Source organism: Canis aureus, chromosome 1 (genome assembly GCF_053574225.1).
Source record: "Canis aureus isolate CA01 chromosome 1, VMU_Caureus_v.1.0, whole genome shotgun sequence".
Taxonomy (NCBI): domain Eukaryota; kingdom Metazoa; phylum Chordata; class Mammalia; order Carnivora; family Canidae; genus Canis; species Canis aureus.
The window spans coordinates 50,009,840-50,023,336 of NC_135611.1; the positions used below are offsets into that span (position 1 = coordinate 50,009,840).

A 13,497-nucleotide genomic window follows, 5' to 3' on the forward strand; every position below is an offset into this window, starting at 1 on the left:
AAGAAAGAAAGAAAGAAAGAAAAGAAAAGTCAGACAATGTACCTTAATTTACATAGCTCTATTACAAATTTTCTCTACGTTTTATTTCAGAAATCAAAGCAGGTGGTGTATCAGAGGAGATGTAAAATAGTGCTTCTTTAAAATCCTGTATCCTTTTTTCAAAAATTGAGGTATTATTCCCAGTAAACTCCGGCCCCTTGACCAAATCCCTATTCCGAGGCACCGTTGGTTCCGAGGCACCGTCTTTGTGCATAGTTCCAGCCTCAGTACTCATTTGTAAATTGTCTTGTGTTCTTTTGTCATTGCTACTGAAAGGTGTCTCCTGCCACTCCAAGAGGAACGCAGTATATTACTGGGATGGTCAGAAGTTTCTGCCTGCGGACGTCATACTCACACATCATTCACATCATTCACGCTGCCTAACAAATTGCTTTCATTTCACTCTCTAGTTAACGAACAGCGCGGTGCCTTTGGGACTTGTGTTTTATCACACGTTTCACCAAAACCTCTAGCTCAGTGTGGTTAGACAGTGGCCTCTGCTGCTCAGAATGAGTTGAGAGTCTTTCAGAGCAAAGTCAGCATGTAGGATAAACCACGTCTCCTCCAGGATGGCCACTTGACAGCATTTTCTGAACATTTTATTCACTTGACTGGTTATTTATCTGTATTCACTGAGTGAACCACATATTTTTTGGGTGTGAGTGTGTGTGTTCATTTGGTGTCTTAGTTTTTGTTTGATTCTTTCCAGCAAACAGTTCTGGCCTCAGTTGTAAACTAAAACTGTCATTGAAGTTACCAGCAGGACTCACAGAGTAGTCTTGATTCAGTAGAAAAAACCTATAACTTAAGAACTTAGGCTGGGGGGCACTTGGGGGGCTCAGATGGTTAAGCGTCTGCCTTTGGTTCAGGTCATGATCCTGGAGTCCTGGGATCGAGCCCCACATTGGCATTGGCATCGGTGGCATCGGCTTTCTGTTCAGCAGGGAGTCTGCTTCTCCCTCTACCTCTGCCCCTGCCCTCTGGTCCTGTGCTCTCTCTCGCTCACGCTCTCTCTCTCAAATGAATAAATAAAATATTTTTTTAAAAAAAGAACTTAACCTGGATAATCAAGTTATTTCCACAGTAGCAGGCGATATTCTTTGCAGCCCAAGAGCAGCGAAAGGTTGCCCAGTCGGGCTGGGACCCAGGGAATCTGGGCAAGAGCTCCCACTTTCTGTTCCCTGGCACCTGGCACTGTACCACCTGCTCATTGAAGGCTGGGGTGGAATGCATTTCCTGGTCCCCCTCCCTGGCCTTAATGAAAAGGCAAAGCCTAAATAAAACACAGTTTACAACTGTTCTGTGCCAGAGCAGATGGCAGCCCAGCACATCAGCGCAACTCTGACATCCCTCACCGTCTGATGTAACTGTGAATGTGAGAGCTACAGGTGTTCTCATCTGGGAAAAACGTCAAGTACACCAGGACGTCCTCGGCCAGTTTGCAATCAGAACGTAATTTTGTAGCCTCCCAGCTATGATCCAGACTCTCAAACTATCTTTTTTGTGTGTGTGTGTGCCTGCCCTCCTAGGCACTTGTATTATTTAGTGAGTATTAGCTCTTTTTTATTTGTTGACTAGTCTGTAGAGAATACACATAAACCTACTGAGCTTGATTCTCTTCTGTCCTCCTCCGCATTCATGTCTACTTTTCTATGAAAAAAAAATCATTTTGGGGGAATGGGCAGTAATTTTTCTAGGAAATAAGAGGACCATTTAGTGTGGGGTGAGCATGAATAAATAGGAGTGTAAAAGAGAAAGGTTTCATCTTCAAAGGTGGAAGTCAGAGCGTCCTTAGCTTTGCTTTGGAGGGCAGATAGGAGCTTACTCATGCATGCACCTGTGTCCACTGAGGGAGGATAGCATAAATTGCACGACTCAAGAAATTTAGAGCACTGGCTTTTTTTAAAAGATTTTATTTTATTATTTATTCATGAGAGACAGAGAGAGACAGAGACAGAGACACAGGCAGAGGGAGAAGCAGGCTCCACGCAGGGAGCCCGACATGGGACTCGATCCAGGGTCTCCAGGATCAGGCCCTGGGCTGAAGGCGGTGCTAAACCACTGAGCCACCTGGGCTGCCCGAGCACTGGCTTTTTAGGGCAAAAATGGTTTACTCCTTGCTTTAAAGTGTGAAAGAAAATATTTAATGAAGAATTTCGGCTTTTTCCACTAGTTGCTGTGGAGGAAAGGAGAATTTCCTCAGATAGCCAGTGCATCCCTAAAACAGTTCATTTTTAAATGAATTAACCAACTAATATTAAGAGTCTGGCTCCTGCTGGATGACTTTCTGGGGAAGTAGCAATATTGGGGACATATACCCTAGTGATAACACAAGGCATGGATGTCCCTTTCCAGAGGTCACAGTCCTCAAAGCCTGCCCTCCAGAAACCAAGATCAGCTTCATGTCCAGATTTTTCCTGGTCTGCTAGGAACAGCTATTCTGTGTGCTATCACAAGGAGTGGGAACAAAGAGGGGAGAAACAGGTACCAGGCTGCAGTAAATGGTTCTCAAGGGTCCAAGTGAAGACCACCTTCCAGACAAACAGCCGGCGTACTCAGGCCGTCTAGGAAAGCAGTGCCTGCACACTATTTTCACTGTAGTGACTGCTCAACAGATGGCTCCTGCGTCATATTCCCATCATCTAACCCTGCTCAGAAAAGCAACTAGCACACTAAATATTAGCTATTATCCTAGTGGTTGTTGTTGCTGTTAAAATTTGGCTACAATGTTTGGAGGTATCCATCATTCGTGCTTAAAATTAGCAAAGACTTGGGCCCAGGAGAACACGTAGCAAATGCCTTTTGTTGTTTTGGGATGGGGATGTATTATTGAAAGCAAACCCTTAACTCTTCCTTTCTAAATCTTCTATGTTCGCAGGAATACCCTGGTTGAGAACCACGGTTGCTACCCTGGGAAGACTAGGGATAACCATGGCCTTTGAAATTGTGTATTTGGTAAATTCAGAATTGTACCCAACAACATTACGGTAATTCCAACCTATATGTCATGGTTTGTCCTAAGTAATTCTGCAGCCAGACGTTTTGACTTAAAAACTACGAAATAGTTTCCTTAACTTGATTTATTAGCCTGGGCTGAATTCAGCCAATAAAGAAGATATGCTTTGAATTATGGGTGCTTTCCACATTTTTTTGATAGAAGTATTTCTCATAGCAGTATCTTGATACCCAGCTGTGGTTTTGTGGGATCAGAAAATCTTAGTTAGGGTACTTGCTTAGTGTGGGTTAAAGCCGTCTTCATCAGTATCACTCTGTTTAAAGGCTATCGCCTCTGTTCTGGCCACATTCCACCTCTTGCAGCTGTGAGCAGCTGATGAATGAAGGCCAAAGTTAAACAGTGTGCATGGGCTGCAAATTGGCCTCCTTTCCTGGGGGAATATTCGTGTGCACACCTTACTGTCAAGTGAGTGTGCCAAGGTGCCACATTAGCATCACAGCGTGGGCTGGGGGGTGAGCGGCAGGTGGAATGTTCCCCACCTCGCTGTCCTCACTGTGAGTCAGCATTTGCCCAGATGCAAAATGAGGCAGAATGGAAATGATTTGCTTAGAATAAGAGAGTAGTAGTTTTCAAAGTTAAAAACTATAGAAATGGTAAATACTACTAAAATGTCTTTGTTACTTATACATCTGAATATTCTACTTATCTTGAAGGTACTTTAATATTTTTTAAACAATTTTGTACTCTACAGAAACTTTGGAGTTTCTCTCTGCTCAGGTTTATGTGATTTTGGGGGAATCATAGCTCCGTTTCTTCTCTTCCGGCTAGCAGCCATTTGGCTAGAACTACCTCTTATCATCTTTGGTAAGAACTCATTTTATACACTATTCCTAAATGCCTTCATCTATATTCTTTGTATTAATAGAACTCTATAGCAATTATGCGGTGTGCTATTAATGAGATGATTTAATTTCTTTAATGACAACTGCTTGGGTTTTGAGTAGTCCGTCTGATGATAACGAAATGTGAAACCCTAAGTGATTTCTATTTATTTTATAATAAAGGGTTGTGACGAGTTGTATTCAATTTAGCTTTCTTTGTTTAGGTTCTGAGTTAAATTCCAATGCTGGGAAACTTATGATATTGGGGAACAGAGCCAGTAATTTTCAAGGGACCAATTTGGATCCTCAGTTTATTTCAAAATAAGCCTAAAAACCAATTCTGTTTTTAAATATTCTGTATCTGTTGAGATCATGTCTTCATTTGCTTTGATGTGGAGCATGCTGTGCAGAAAGAACGGAGGACACAGAACCCGTGTGCCCAGTAACCTCTGTGCTGTCCAAGTTCATGCCTTTAATCTCCTCAGGCTGTGGGAGGGGATAGGACCATGGCTTAGGGGCAAGGGGCTTAGGATAATTCAGCCCAGTGCCCCTCAAGTGCTCTTCCAACCTTTCTGCCTGGGTCTCATACCTGCCTCTGCCCTCCTCAGCAAGGAAGGACGCAAGTGGGCCCCTTTCTCCTGGACCTTCCCCCCACCTCTGTGTCCTTATTCCTGGTAGAGGATGTTTTTCTCATGTTGCCCAGCTATTTAAATTAGAATGAAAGTATCGAGTCCATGAGGACATAAACCCTGAGCAATGCAAAATTCCTCACAGTGCTAGCTAGCTAGGGACAGTAAGGCTTCTAAACACTTGACACCACCGAATTCAAGAAAAGATTATTTCAAATTATTTCATGGGATCTGATAAGCAAGCTTAGCGTTGAATCTGTGCCCAGCACGAAAAAGCAAAGAGAGCGCCGTTGTTCACCCAAGAGCAGGTGGTCAGGAAGCCCCGTGGTTCAAGGTCTCGGCCTGAACTGCGGGGAGTGCTGGGGAAGCCAGCCCTTCCTGCAGAGTCTGGCTGGGGAGAGAGCCACACTTCCAAACCATCAGCCACATCACAGTGTGGTAAATACTGAAAGCAGAAGGTGCCGGGGGAGCGCAGTACAGAGACACCTGACCTGCCTGAGTCAAGGAGGAAGGAAGAATGTCTAGTTGAGATCTGAGACGGTAGAAATTACCCACGTGGGAAGTGCCAGCTGGGGCTCCAAGCAGTGGGAAGGCCTAGCGTCCGAGGACAAAGCTGTTCTCCAGGAGCCAGGGTGTTAGAGGAAGGAGACAGTGTGTGCACTGGGCCAGGGAGGGAGGTGAACGTGGGAGGCAGACATAGGCCAGTTTGGGAAGGGTCTTCCCATCCTGCAAAGTTTTGCTCTTTACCCAAATAGCAGTGGGAGCCAAGAGCTCGAAGCTGGGATTGACAGGGTTAGGTTTGCACTTTAGAAGCCCGACTCTGATGGCACATATGCAGATGGGTCAGAAGGGACAGTGCTGATGGTGGACCAGTTTCATCAGGTAAGGGCTCATGACAGCCGGGGTTAAGGTGATGACATAGGGAGTGTTGGGCGTGGAGAGATTCCAGAAATGCTTAAAGCAAAGCTGGCAAGAGGGATGACTGAGTGGGCTTACTGCAAGCAGAGCAAGGTGGGAAAGCCGGGTTCCTGGCTGGGGAGAGGAGAGATCGCCAAGGCTTTGTTAAGGGCACGCCAGAGGAGCAGGTCTACAGAATGTGGGGGAGCCTGTTGGGGCATTGGTCCCATGAAGTGCCCGCAAGGAAGCCAGTAGGCTTTGGGGCCTAAGCTCCAGAGATAAGCGTGGAGCAGGGACAAGGATTTGGAAGCCATCTGTGTGTAGATAACCATGGGAAGAGACTGCGTGAGCGCAAAGAAGGTCCAGGCAGGACAGAGCATTGAGGAGTGACAAAGTATCAGGCATGACAATAGAACAGGAGCCCATCAAGGAGAGGAAGAGGGACAAGAGAGGGATGGTGGTGAGGGGAGGGGGGCAGAAAGAAGCAGGCAGGGAGGCCAGGGCACGGCAGCGTGTTCACCAGCAGCCGGTGCTGCTGTGGGGCCAGACAGCAGGGCCCGGAAGCACAGCCAGCGGGTCTGGAGCTGGCAGGAGTGGGGCCTGGAGCCCAGGAGGCGGAGCCAAGAGAGAGCAGGTGAAGGTGAGGCCTGACCGTGGTGGTGAGTGCTGGTGCTGGCGCCCACCTGCCGAGGCCAACAGTGACATTTTCAGGAATGTTTGAGCCCGGTTGTTAACATAGCCATTCTTAAAACACATATATCAAATATATTAAAAACAAAGGTAATAAATAATGGTGTGATATGACCCCTAAGGAAAGGGAGGGAGAGGTTGCAGTCAAGCTCTTGGTCAGTAAAAGGAGGCTGAGGGGATTCCTGTCTGGTGACTGCCATCTTCCCTGAGGAGCAGGAGGTGAGGTCTTCTCTGACTGGTCGGCACCTAGGCACCCATTAAATAATTGTTAAGGGAGTGATGGAGGAGTGGTGGCTGCGTGCAAGAGTACTGGGATGGTAGGGCTGCATAGCATCTGAGAAAGGCAGAGAACATTTCAAATATGGCAGAGGAAAACTGGAGAGCTGGTGAGGGTAAGCAGAGGGTTGCTGCTGGTAGGGGCTGGTTGAGGTGAGTGAGCACAGCTACTCCAGGGGGAGCAGGGAGCATGACCGGGGTGGGCTGGCTGTGCCTTCCTGGTGTGCTATTACCTTTCCCTATCCCCTAGGTATCCTGGCATCTGTCTGCGGTGGGCTCGTGATGCTTTTGCCCGAAACCAAGGGTATTGCCTTGCCAGAAACAGTGGATGATGTAGAAAAACTTGGCAGGTATTGTATGAAATTCAGCACATCTTTAATAAAAGCAGCATATCAAACAACAGAGGAAAAAGTACTGTGGAGAAAATTGAACACTCACAGGGGAAAATAATATTAATTCCCATATCACATCCTCGGGAGAAAATTTGAAGTTGATTTAGAAGGTTGATATAAAAAAAAGCAAAAGTATAAAAGAATGTATATTGTTTTTTAAACGTGGTTATGAAGAGGGAGACATTTCTAAGTAAGGTGTTAAAACTCAGAAACAATCTAAAGGAAAGGACAGGATGATTTAACAAAGTAGAAATACCTTAAATGTGCATCAGTAGGAAACTGATTATGAAAATGCTAATGTATTCTGGGTGTGGATTACCATAGGAGATCAAAAGAATTGACATTTATCTGTGTGGAACGACATGGTAAGATCCTCAAGATTGATCACAAAGGGAAAACTTGCTGAACAATGTGTTATAGTATTTATTAAAAAATAAAAGCATTAGTAACTCCTCTCTGTAGCTAGATGGGAAGATAGAGGACAGAGAGATATGGGTGGATAGATGGATAGATGGATGGATGGGTGGGTGGATGGGTAAGTGGGTAGGTGGATGGATGGATGGATAAAAGTAGAGAGATAGAAGGAGAGAGAGATTATGAGAGAAAGAGAAGAGCATCTAACCAGTATGCAAGGAAAGTTAATATCCAACCAATATATAAACATGGAGAGTTATAGCAACAAAAATCCACACTACCACGAATTCTTTCTAATTTCCTCTGCTTGAAATATTTCACAATAAAAAGAGAGAAAAAGGATATGAACAGAGAATGTGTAGCAAGAGGTCTACACATAGGGAAATGAATTGGGCAGAAGACATCACTTTTACATTCTGTAGACTTTTGTATTATTTTATTTTCTAATTACAACACATGGCCTTGTATTATCTGCATAATTAAAAAAAGTTTGTAACAGCAAGTTTTTAAAATAAAAGTAGTCTTCTAAATAAAGACCAGAAGTTAAGGATATGGAATCTCTAAACTTTAAAAAAAAATACATCAAACAATATTTATAAGAAGACTGAAATGTTATTAGCCTCATGGCTCTCTTCACTCGTAGATTGGGAAGAGAGTAGAAGTCGACATTTTTTAAGTGCCTATATGATCAGTGGTTTCACATATGTAATTTCATTTAATTCTCCAAGTGATTTTGGGCAATTGCAGTTCATAGCCTCACTCTTTTAGGTACTGGGAAATTTGCGTTTAGATAGATTCACAACTTTTCCATGCCAGGAATGGCATTGATGCTGTCCAGTGGGCACACGTGCCTTGGTTGTGTGTATGCTTTTCTTATTTTACGCTGCATACTACTTGATGTTTTCTCTTCAGATTCTCTTTTAATGAGATGTCATCCCTCCTCCCCAGCGGTAGGCAACAATTGCTAAAAGTCTCACGAATCTTGTTCCAAACCTTTAAAACTTACAAACTGATTTCATTGTCCTGTTTCTTGATGCTATTTCAAAAAGTATGATCGACTAATCATCCCAGAACTTTCCTAAGAAAAACTTATCAGTGTATTTAAAATAAAACCATCAGCTCATATCTCAGTAGCTGGCCTGGCCAGTCAGAGGACAGGGGAACATTTGCCCATGAAGTAATCCGAACAGATTTGTACGCTTGTTTGGAAATCAAGTGGTAAGTAATGGCTTATTTCTTACCCAGAGCTCTACCTATTTTTCACCCTAGAACAATGCTACCTGAAATTCGGAGTGAGATGGAAGATTCCCTTTAAGGTTTTGCCATTTTGTCAATCAAAATTATGAAATTTACGAAAGGGGTTAAAACCGTGTGAAATCCTCTTGAGCGTTAAACCATTGTAAAGTCCTGCCTCATCCAGAAAAGAGAAACATTTTGCTATCTGTGTCTTCCTAGGCAATTGCTTGGTTTGTATCCGAGCTTGGGGGCCACGCTAGGGTGGGTGGCGTCCAGTCCTGTCACATGAAGAACTTACATGCTGCAATGCTACTTAACCCATGCCTGGGGGCCGAAAATAGGCTTTAAAAAAATTTTTTTAAAAGCCTGGAGACCGTCATTTTCATTACCTTGGAATTGGGTTTTTATGAAAAGTTATGCATGAGTGTGTTTTTTTCAAAACCAACTGTAACGTTGAGTAGTAGCAAGAAGACTTTGTTGGGATTAGTTGTATAATATTTCCTAAGGACTTTCTCTTTTCTCCTTGTTTTGTTAGTCCATATTCGTATAAATGTGGCAGGAAAAAGAAAACTCAAGTTTCCAGCTCTCACCTTTGAGACTCCCTGCCAAAGAACAAAGGAAGGAACCGATGTGCCTTGCAGACACGTGTGTGTGTCCATTTCAGCTACCTTATGCTGTGTGCCTCCACGTGGGTGTCGTACTGTACAAAGACATTCAGACTATCCAGAGTATTTTTCTATAATGTGGGCTGAGTTAGGATTTATAATGCTATTGAAGTTTCTGGGAACACATAGTATGTGGCTGGTTTAGCAAAGGATCTGTTGTGTGGATAGCTCCCCCTGAGTGATTTCCTGAAGTTGGAGCAGTGTCTCTGACCCTTTGGGTTACTGAAGGACGAGAGAAGCCCTCCGCAGAGTCCCATGACCGCTCACTCCATCACAGATGCAGGATGTGCCACCTGGGGGTCTGGGAACAGGGTATAGAAATTCCTTCATCAAACCTGATCAAGGAACTCAAGCTTTGACCTGAGTGCTCCGAAGCAACCAGGGAAGATCAGGATCTGGAGACACTGAACCTAAGGACCTTGGGCCACGTGGTACTGAGCCTTCCCTTTCTCTCCTTGCTCTGACTCTGTACGCTCTGTAGCATCTGGGCTTGTTGGCACATTCAGGCCTCATTCCATGATTCAGAACAAATCCGCTGTCCAATTTGAGGATTTGGCTCTGTTATTTCATCAGTCAGTTTTGGGCCTGAGATGATTTGGAATAGCTTGGTCCCGGTTTAGTGGACATCTAGAGCCACACACTCTGTTCCTAATTGAACAAAACCCATGGATTATGATGTCATAGGTCTTCATTTTCATCGTAAAGGGATATTTATCTTATACCTGGGAGTTCAGTTCTGTGATGCTGCCTGTGGTCAAGAGTGAAAAACGCGGATTGGTCTTGTTCAATCTTGACACTTGTAACTTGTCTTGGGAGGAAGCTTACATTTTAATTTAAAAGAAAGGTCAGTTATATCCATGCTTAAAAGAATTAGCAAAAGCTTTATAACTGATGTCATAGACACTAATAAGGAATACGGTCCCTTTTTTGTTACGGAGACTTTTGAAATGTGGAGCTTACATGCAAACATGTTATCTTTTTCTGTTGTTTTGCTTTATGTGTTGTATTTGTTGTATTTTCAGATTCAGAGTAAATCTGATGTAGAGTTTTTTTTAATGAATTATTTTGCGTGGACAGACGAAATGGGCACCAAGGGAAATCTTGCCAATGAAGAAGAAAATTCTATGTGAGCACGTGACAATATGTACAGCGTATGTGTAAACAAGCTTTTTAATCCTTAAAGCACAACAGAGTTGAATATGAGTGTTTTCTTTTTCAACGAGGCAAACACTGCTCTTTGAGGACTTAATGCTGCAGTCACCCATTCACGCACACTTGGGTTTTCGCTCTCTCTGCATTTCTCCTTGCTGTAAGATGACTGTTCCTCCTTGAAACTCTCACCTTGCAATTGTATTTTGAGTTGATATTTTGGTTCTGGTAACAATAAAAAATTTTCCATTGTCAAGTAAAATTAGTGTTCATTTCCTTTCTTCCTTTTGACCATGTGTCACTGTCAAACACTATTCCCATGAGACCATGTGTACTTCCTATCTGCGCAGCCAATGAGCAATGGAAATTAAGTGGTCCACCTTCAGTGTATGTTCGTTGTTCCTTCACAGGCCCTTGGTACCATTCCTGGATTCAGATGTGACCCAGAATAGCATTCAGACTCTCTACTGGTCTTGTATTACACTTGCATTGCCCAGTCCCCTGCACAGTGTACAACTCTCTGCCCAGTATCTCCTGTGCTGGGGTAACGTCAAGTTGTCAGTAACACATTTCATTCCCAAGAATAGAATTTGTTCTCATGACTCCCCATATATCCTGAAGCTCTGAAAACATTCATCTCAGTGCCAGAAATAAAGACTTTAGAGATGTATGTCAAGCTGTCTCTTGCAGACAAGATAGATATCTGAGTGACTTACTGGGACCTCTCTGCTCCTTTCTCTATGATCTTACAGTCTTCTTAGTCCTTTTTGCAACTATACCTTATAAGGAAGCGAGAAATCACCTAAGTCTATTAGAGTTACACTACTTAAAATTGGTAGGATAAACAAAGAACACGAAACCAATGAAGTTCAAAAAAAACTTAAAGGAAGTACAGAGTTTATTTTCAATAAATGTTATAGATGTGTCACTTATTATTACAGAATCCAACAGTCCACGCACGGGAAACATTTATCCACAATAATACTAAAAAACGTTGAGGTTTGGCAGTAGATGGTATAAGTACAGTGTCTTGATTTGATTACTGTCAATTATTTCTGAGCATGCTAAATTCCCTACCCGTGTTCTGGCTTCTAGGTATGTTGATGAATCACTCTGTCTCCCATCCAACTAATTATTTCTCATTATTCCTTCAATCCAAGTAACAAACCTTGACACACGAACATAGACACCAGGCTTATTGGGACGGGCACAGCCAAGACCCCAAGAAGTGACTCCTTGTAAAATGTACTTGTCCTTCTCGAAGCAAACCAGAGGTCCTCCACTGTCACCCTATACAGAGAGAGAGAAAAAAAGTCCATGTGAGGATTAAACCACCATCCTTTTATTATGGGATGTCATCCTTCTATTATCCAAGTATAAGTTTCCCCAGCATTTGAACATTCTTTTCCAATTAGAAAGGAACTTACTAATATATTATTTGAATATCTGCTGTGCTTCAGCACCTAACAAAGCATATTTAACACAACCGCACCAGTTTGTGTTCCTGGGGAACAGCTCCCTTGTGAATATGGTACTCACCCCTTCCTGCCTTGGGGCTTCCCTTATGCAGAGTAAATCCAAGAGCAATTTCAAAGGGGGTGTAGTTGGTCTTTGTCTCACACTCTCCCTCACTTCTCTACCAGAAAGGCCATCCACCAGCATACTCTCCAGAAGATGTGGGGGCTGTGGCAGTGATGGTACTCACCTACTCCCTTACAACTGATCTAGAACTCACCAAGAAATCCCCTTAGGTGAGCTCAATCAGAATTCAGAGACAGACCTCAAATGTTTCTGGGTAGCATTTGGACTACGGCCTTCAGTTGACAAAGCCTTCCTGAATTTGCCATTTTGGGGGCTGAAAGATCTAAGAGGCCAAGACAGGACAGCAGAAGATTGACTTTGTTCTTACCTGACAACTGTCTGTGCCTCCAGCCAAATTCCCCGCGCAAAGCTCTGTCGATTTGACTCTTCCATTCAGATACTCATAGCGATTACACACTTTGTTCTCAATCACAGGCAGCTGGGCTTCCTTGAGGAGCCCCGCACCATACGTGCCTGTGTTTAAAAAGATTAAAGAAATGGTTACTGGATCCAAAACATGCCCACAAGGAAAATTCTAGAACAACAGAGCAGCAAGGACAGATCTCTTGGTTGTCCACGAGGTTGTATAAAGCAAGAAGTCAGTTCCTGATACTACCAGAATGTTTTTCATGTTAACCCTTGGAGGTATAGATATATAAAATTTCATGTTCCCAAGATCTGGATTTAATAACCTGAGTTTCTTTACAGTGTTTTGGGGTATCTGTTATTATTTTTCTTTTTTTTTTAACTATAAAGATACATTTTTCAATAGGAAAGAGACATTGAGAAATACAAGTGTTACCATAACATCTATTCACTTTCAGATGCTTTTTTTTCTTTACTACTTATATCATATAGCACAATTTTATATCCTGTTTTCACACAACAGTATATAATAAGGGCTTTTTTAGAACACTACAATCTTCATAATTAGTATTTTAATGGGCCGGGATCCCTGGGTGGCGCAGTGGTTTGGCGCCTGCCTTTGGCCCAGGGCGTGATCCTGGAGACCCGGGATCGAATCCCACGTCGGGCTCCCGGTGCATGGAGCCTGCTTCTCCCTCTGCCTGTGTCTCTGCCTCTCTCTCTCTCTCTCTCTCTCTCTCTGTGACTATCATAAATAAATAAAAAATTTTTAAAAAAAATGGGCAGTAACTGCTTCAGGGGTGTGGGGTTTCCTTTTGAAGGTCAGGGGAGTGTTCTGCAAACAGTGGTGGTGATTGCACAACATGGCGACTACTATAGGCCACTGACTTATACTCTTCAAACAATTAAAATAGCTAATTTTACATTATATACATACTTGACCACAACATAAAGAATGGCGATCATGTACTAGAATTAACCTTTTCAGGCACAAGTGTGTTAGGTGATGTATCTCATTTAACCCTTGCACAAAATGGACATTTCTGTCGTTCCTGTCGCACAGAGAAGGTCACCGAGACCGGGAGGGGCCGTGCACTTTGCCCAAGATCACCCAGCAACTAGTTGGAGGAGCTGGGATTTGAAACTAGGTCTGTGACGTCATTGTCCAAGTCTTCACTCCCCTGCTCCTGGGCTCCTACAGCAGCTTCCAACTTTCCACATCTTTGTTCATGCATTTTATTTATATTCCTTAGTATTTTCTTAACACTGTTTTCCCAGGAATTATATAGACATGTTTATGGCTCCCAGTCAACATTGCCTAATTTT

General features: G+C 43.3%; 2 protein-coding genes across 3 annotated transcripts in view; one reads left to right on the top strand and one right to left on the bottom strand.

The window, feature by feature from the left end:
* SLC22A3 (solute carrier family 22 member 3) overlaps nucleotides 1–10,486 on the top strand; it is an 88,598-nt gene extending 78,112 nt beyond the window's left edge. Inside the window, exons 8-12 of one of the 2 annotated variants that reach the window (XM_077899202.1) lie at nucleotides 2,918–3,026; nucleotides 3,747–3,859; nucleotides 6,619–6,718; nucleotides 8,444–8,490; nucleotides 8,946–10,486. In XM_077899202.1, the coding sequence (XP_077755328.1) occupies nucleotides 2,918–3,026; nucleotides 3,747–3,859; nucleotides 6,619–6,718; nucleotides 8,444–8,489 (368 nt within the window). In that variant the 3' untranslated portion in view covers nucleotide 8,490; nucleotides 8,946–10,486. The remainder of the gene's footprint in view (nucleotides 1–2,917; nucleotides 3,027–3,746; nucleotides 3,860–6,618; nucleotides 6,719–8,443; nucleotides 8,491–8,945) is intronic. The other variant, XM_077899196.1, reaches the window with a different exon arrangement.
* Nucleotides 10,487–11,104: 618 nt separating this feature from the next.
* PLG (plasminogen) overlaps nucleotides 11,105–13,497 on the bottom strand; it is a 38,037-nt gene continuing 35,644 nt past the window's right edge. Inside the window, exons 18-19 of the mRNA XM_077899182.1 lie at nucleotides 12,134–12,279; nucleotides 11,105–11,514 (exon numbers count right to left, since the gene is read on the bottom strand). Of these exons, the coding sequence (XP_077755308.1) occupies nucleotides 11,353–11,514; nucleotides 12,134–12,279 (308 nt within the window). The 3' untranslated portion in view covers nucleotides 11,105–11,352. The remainder of the gene's footprint in view (nucleotides 11,515–12,133; nucleotides 12,280–13,497) is intronic.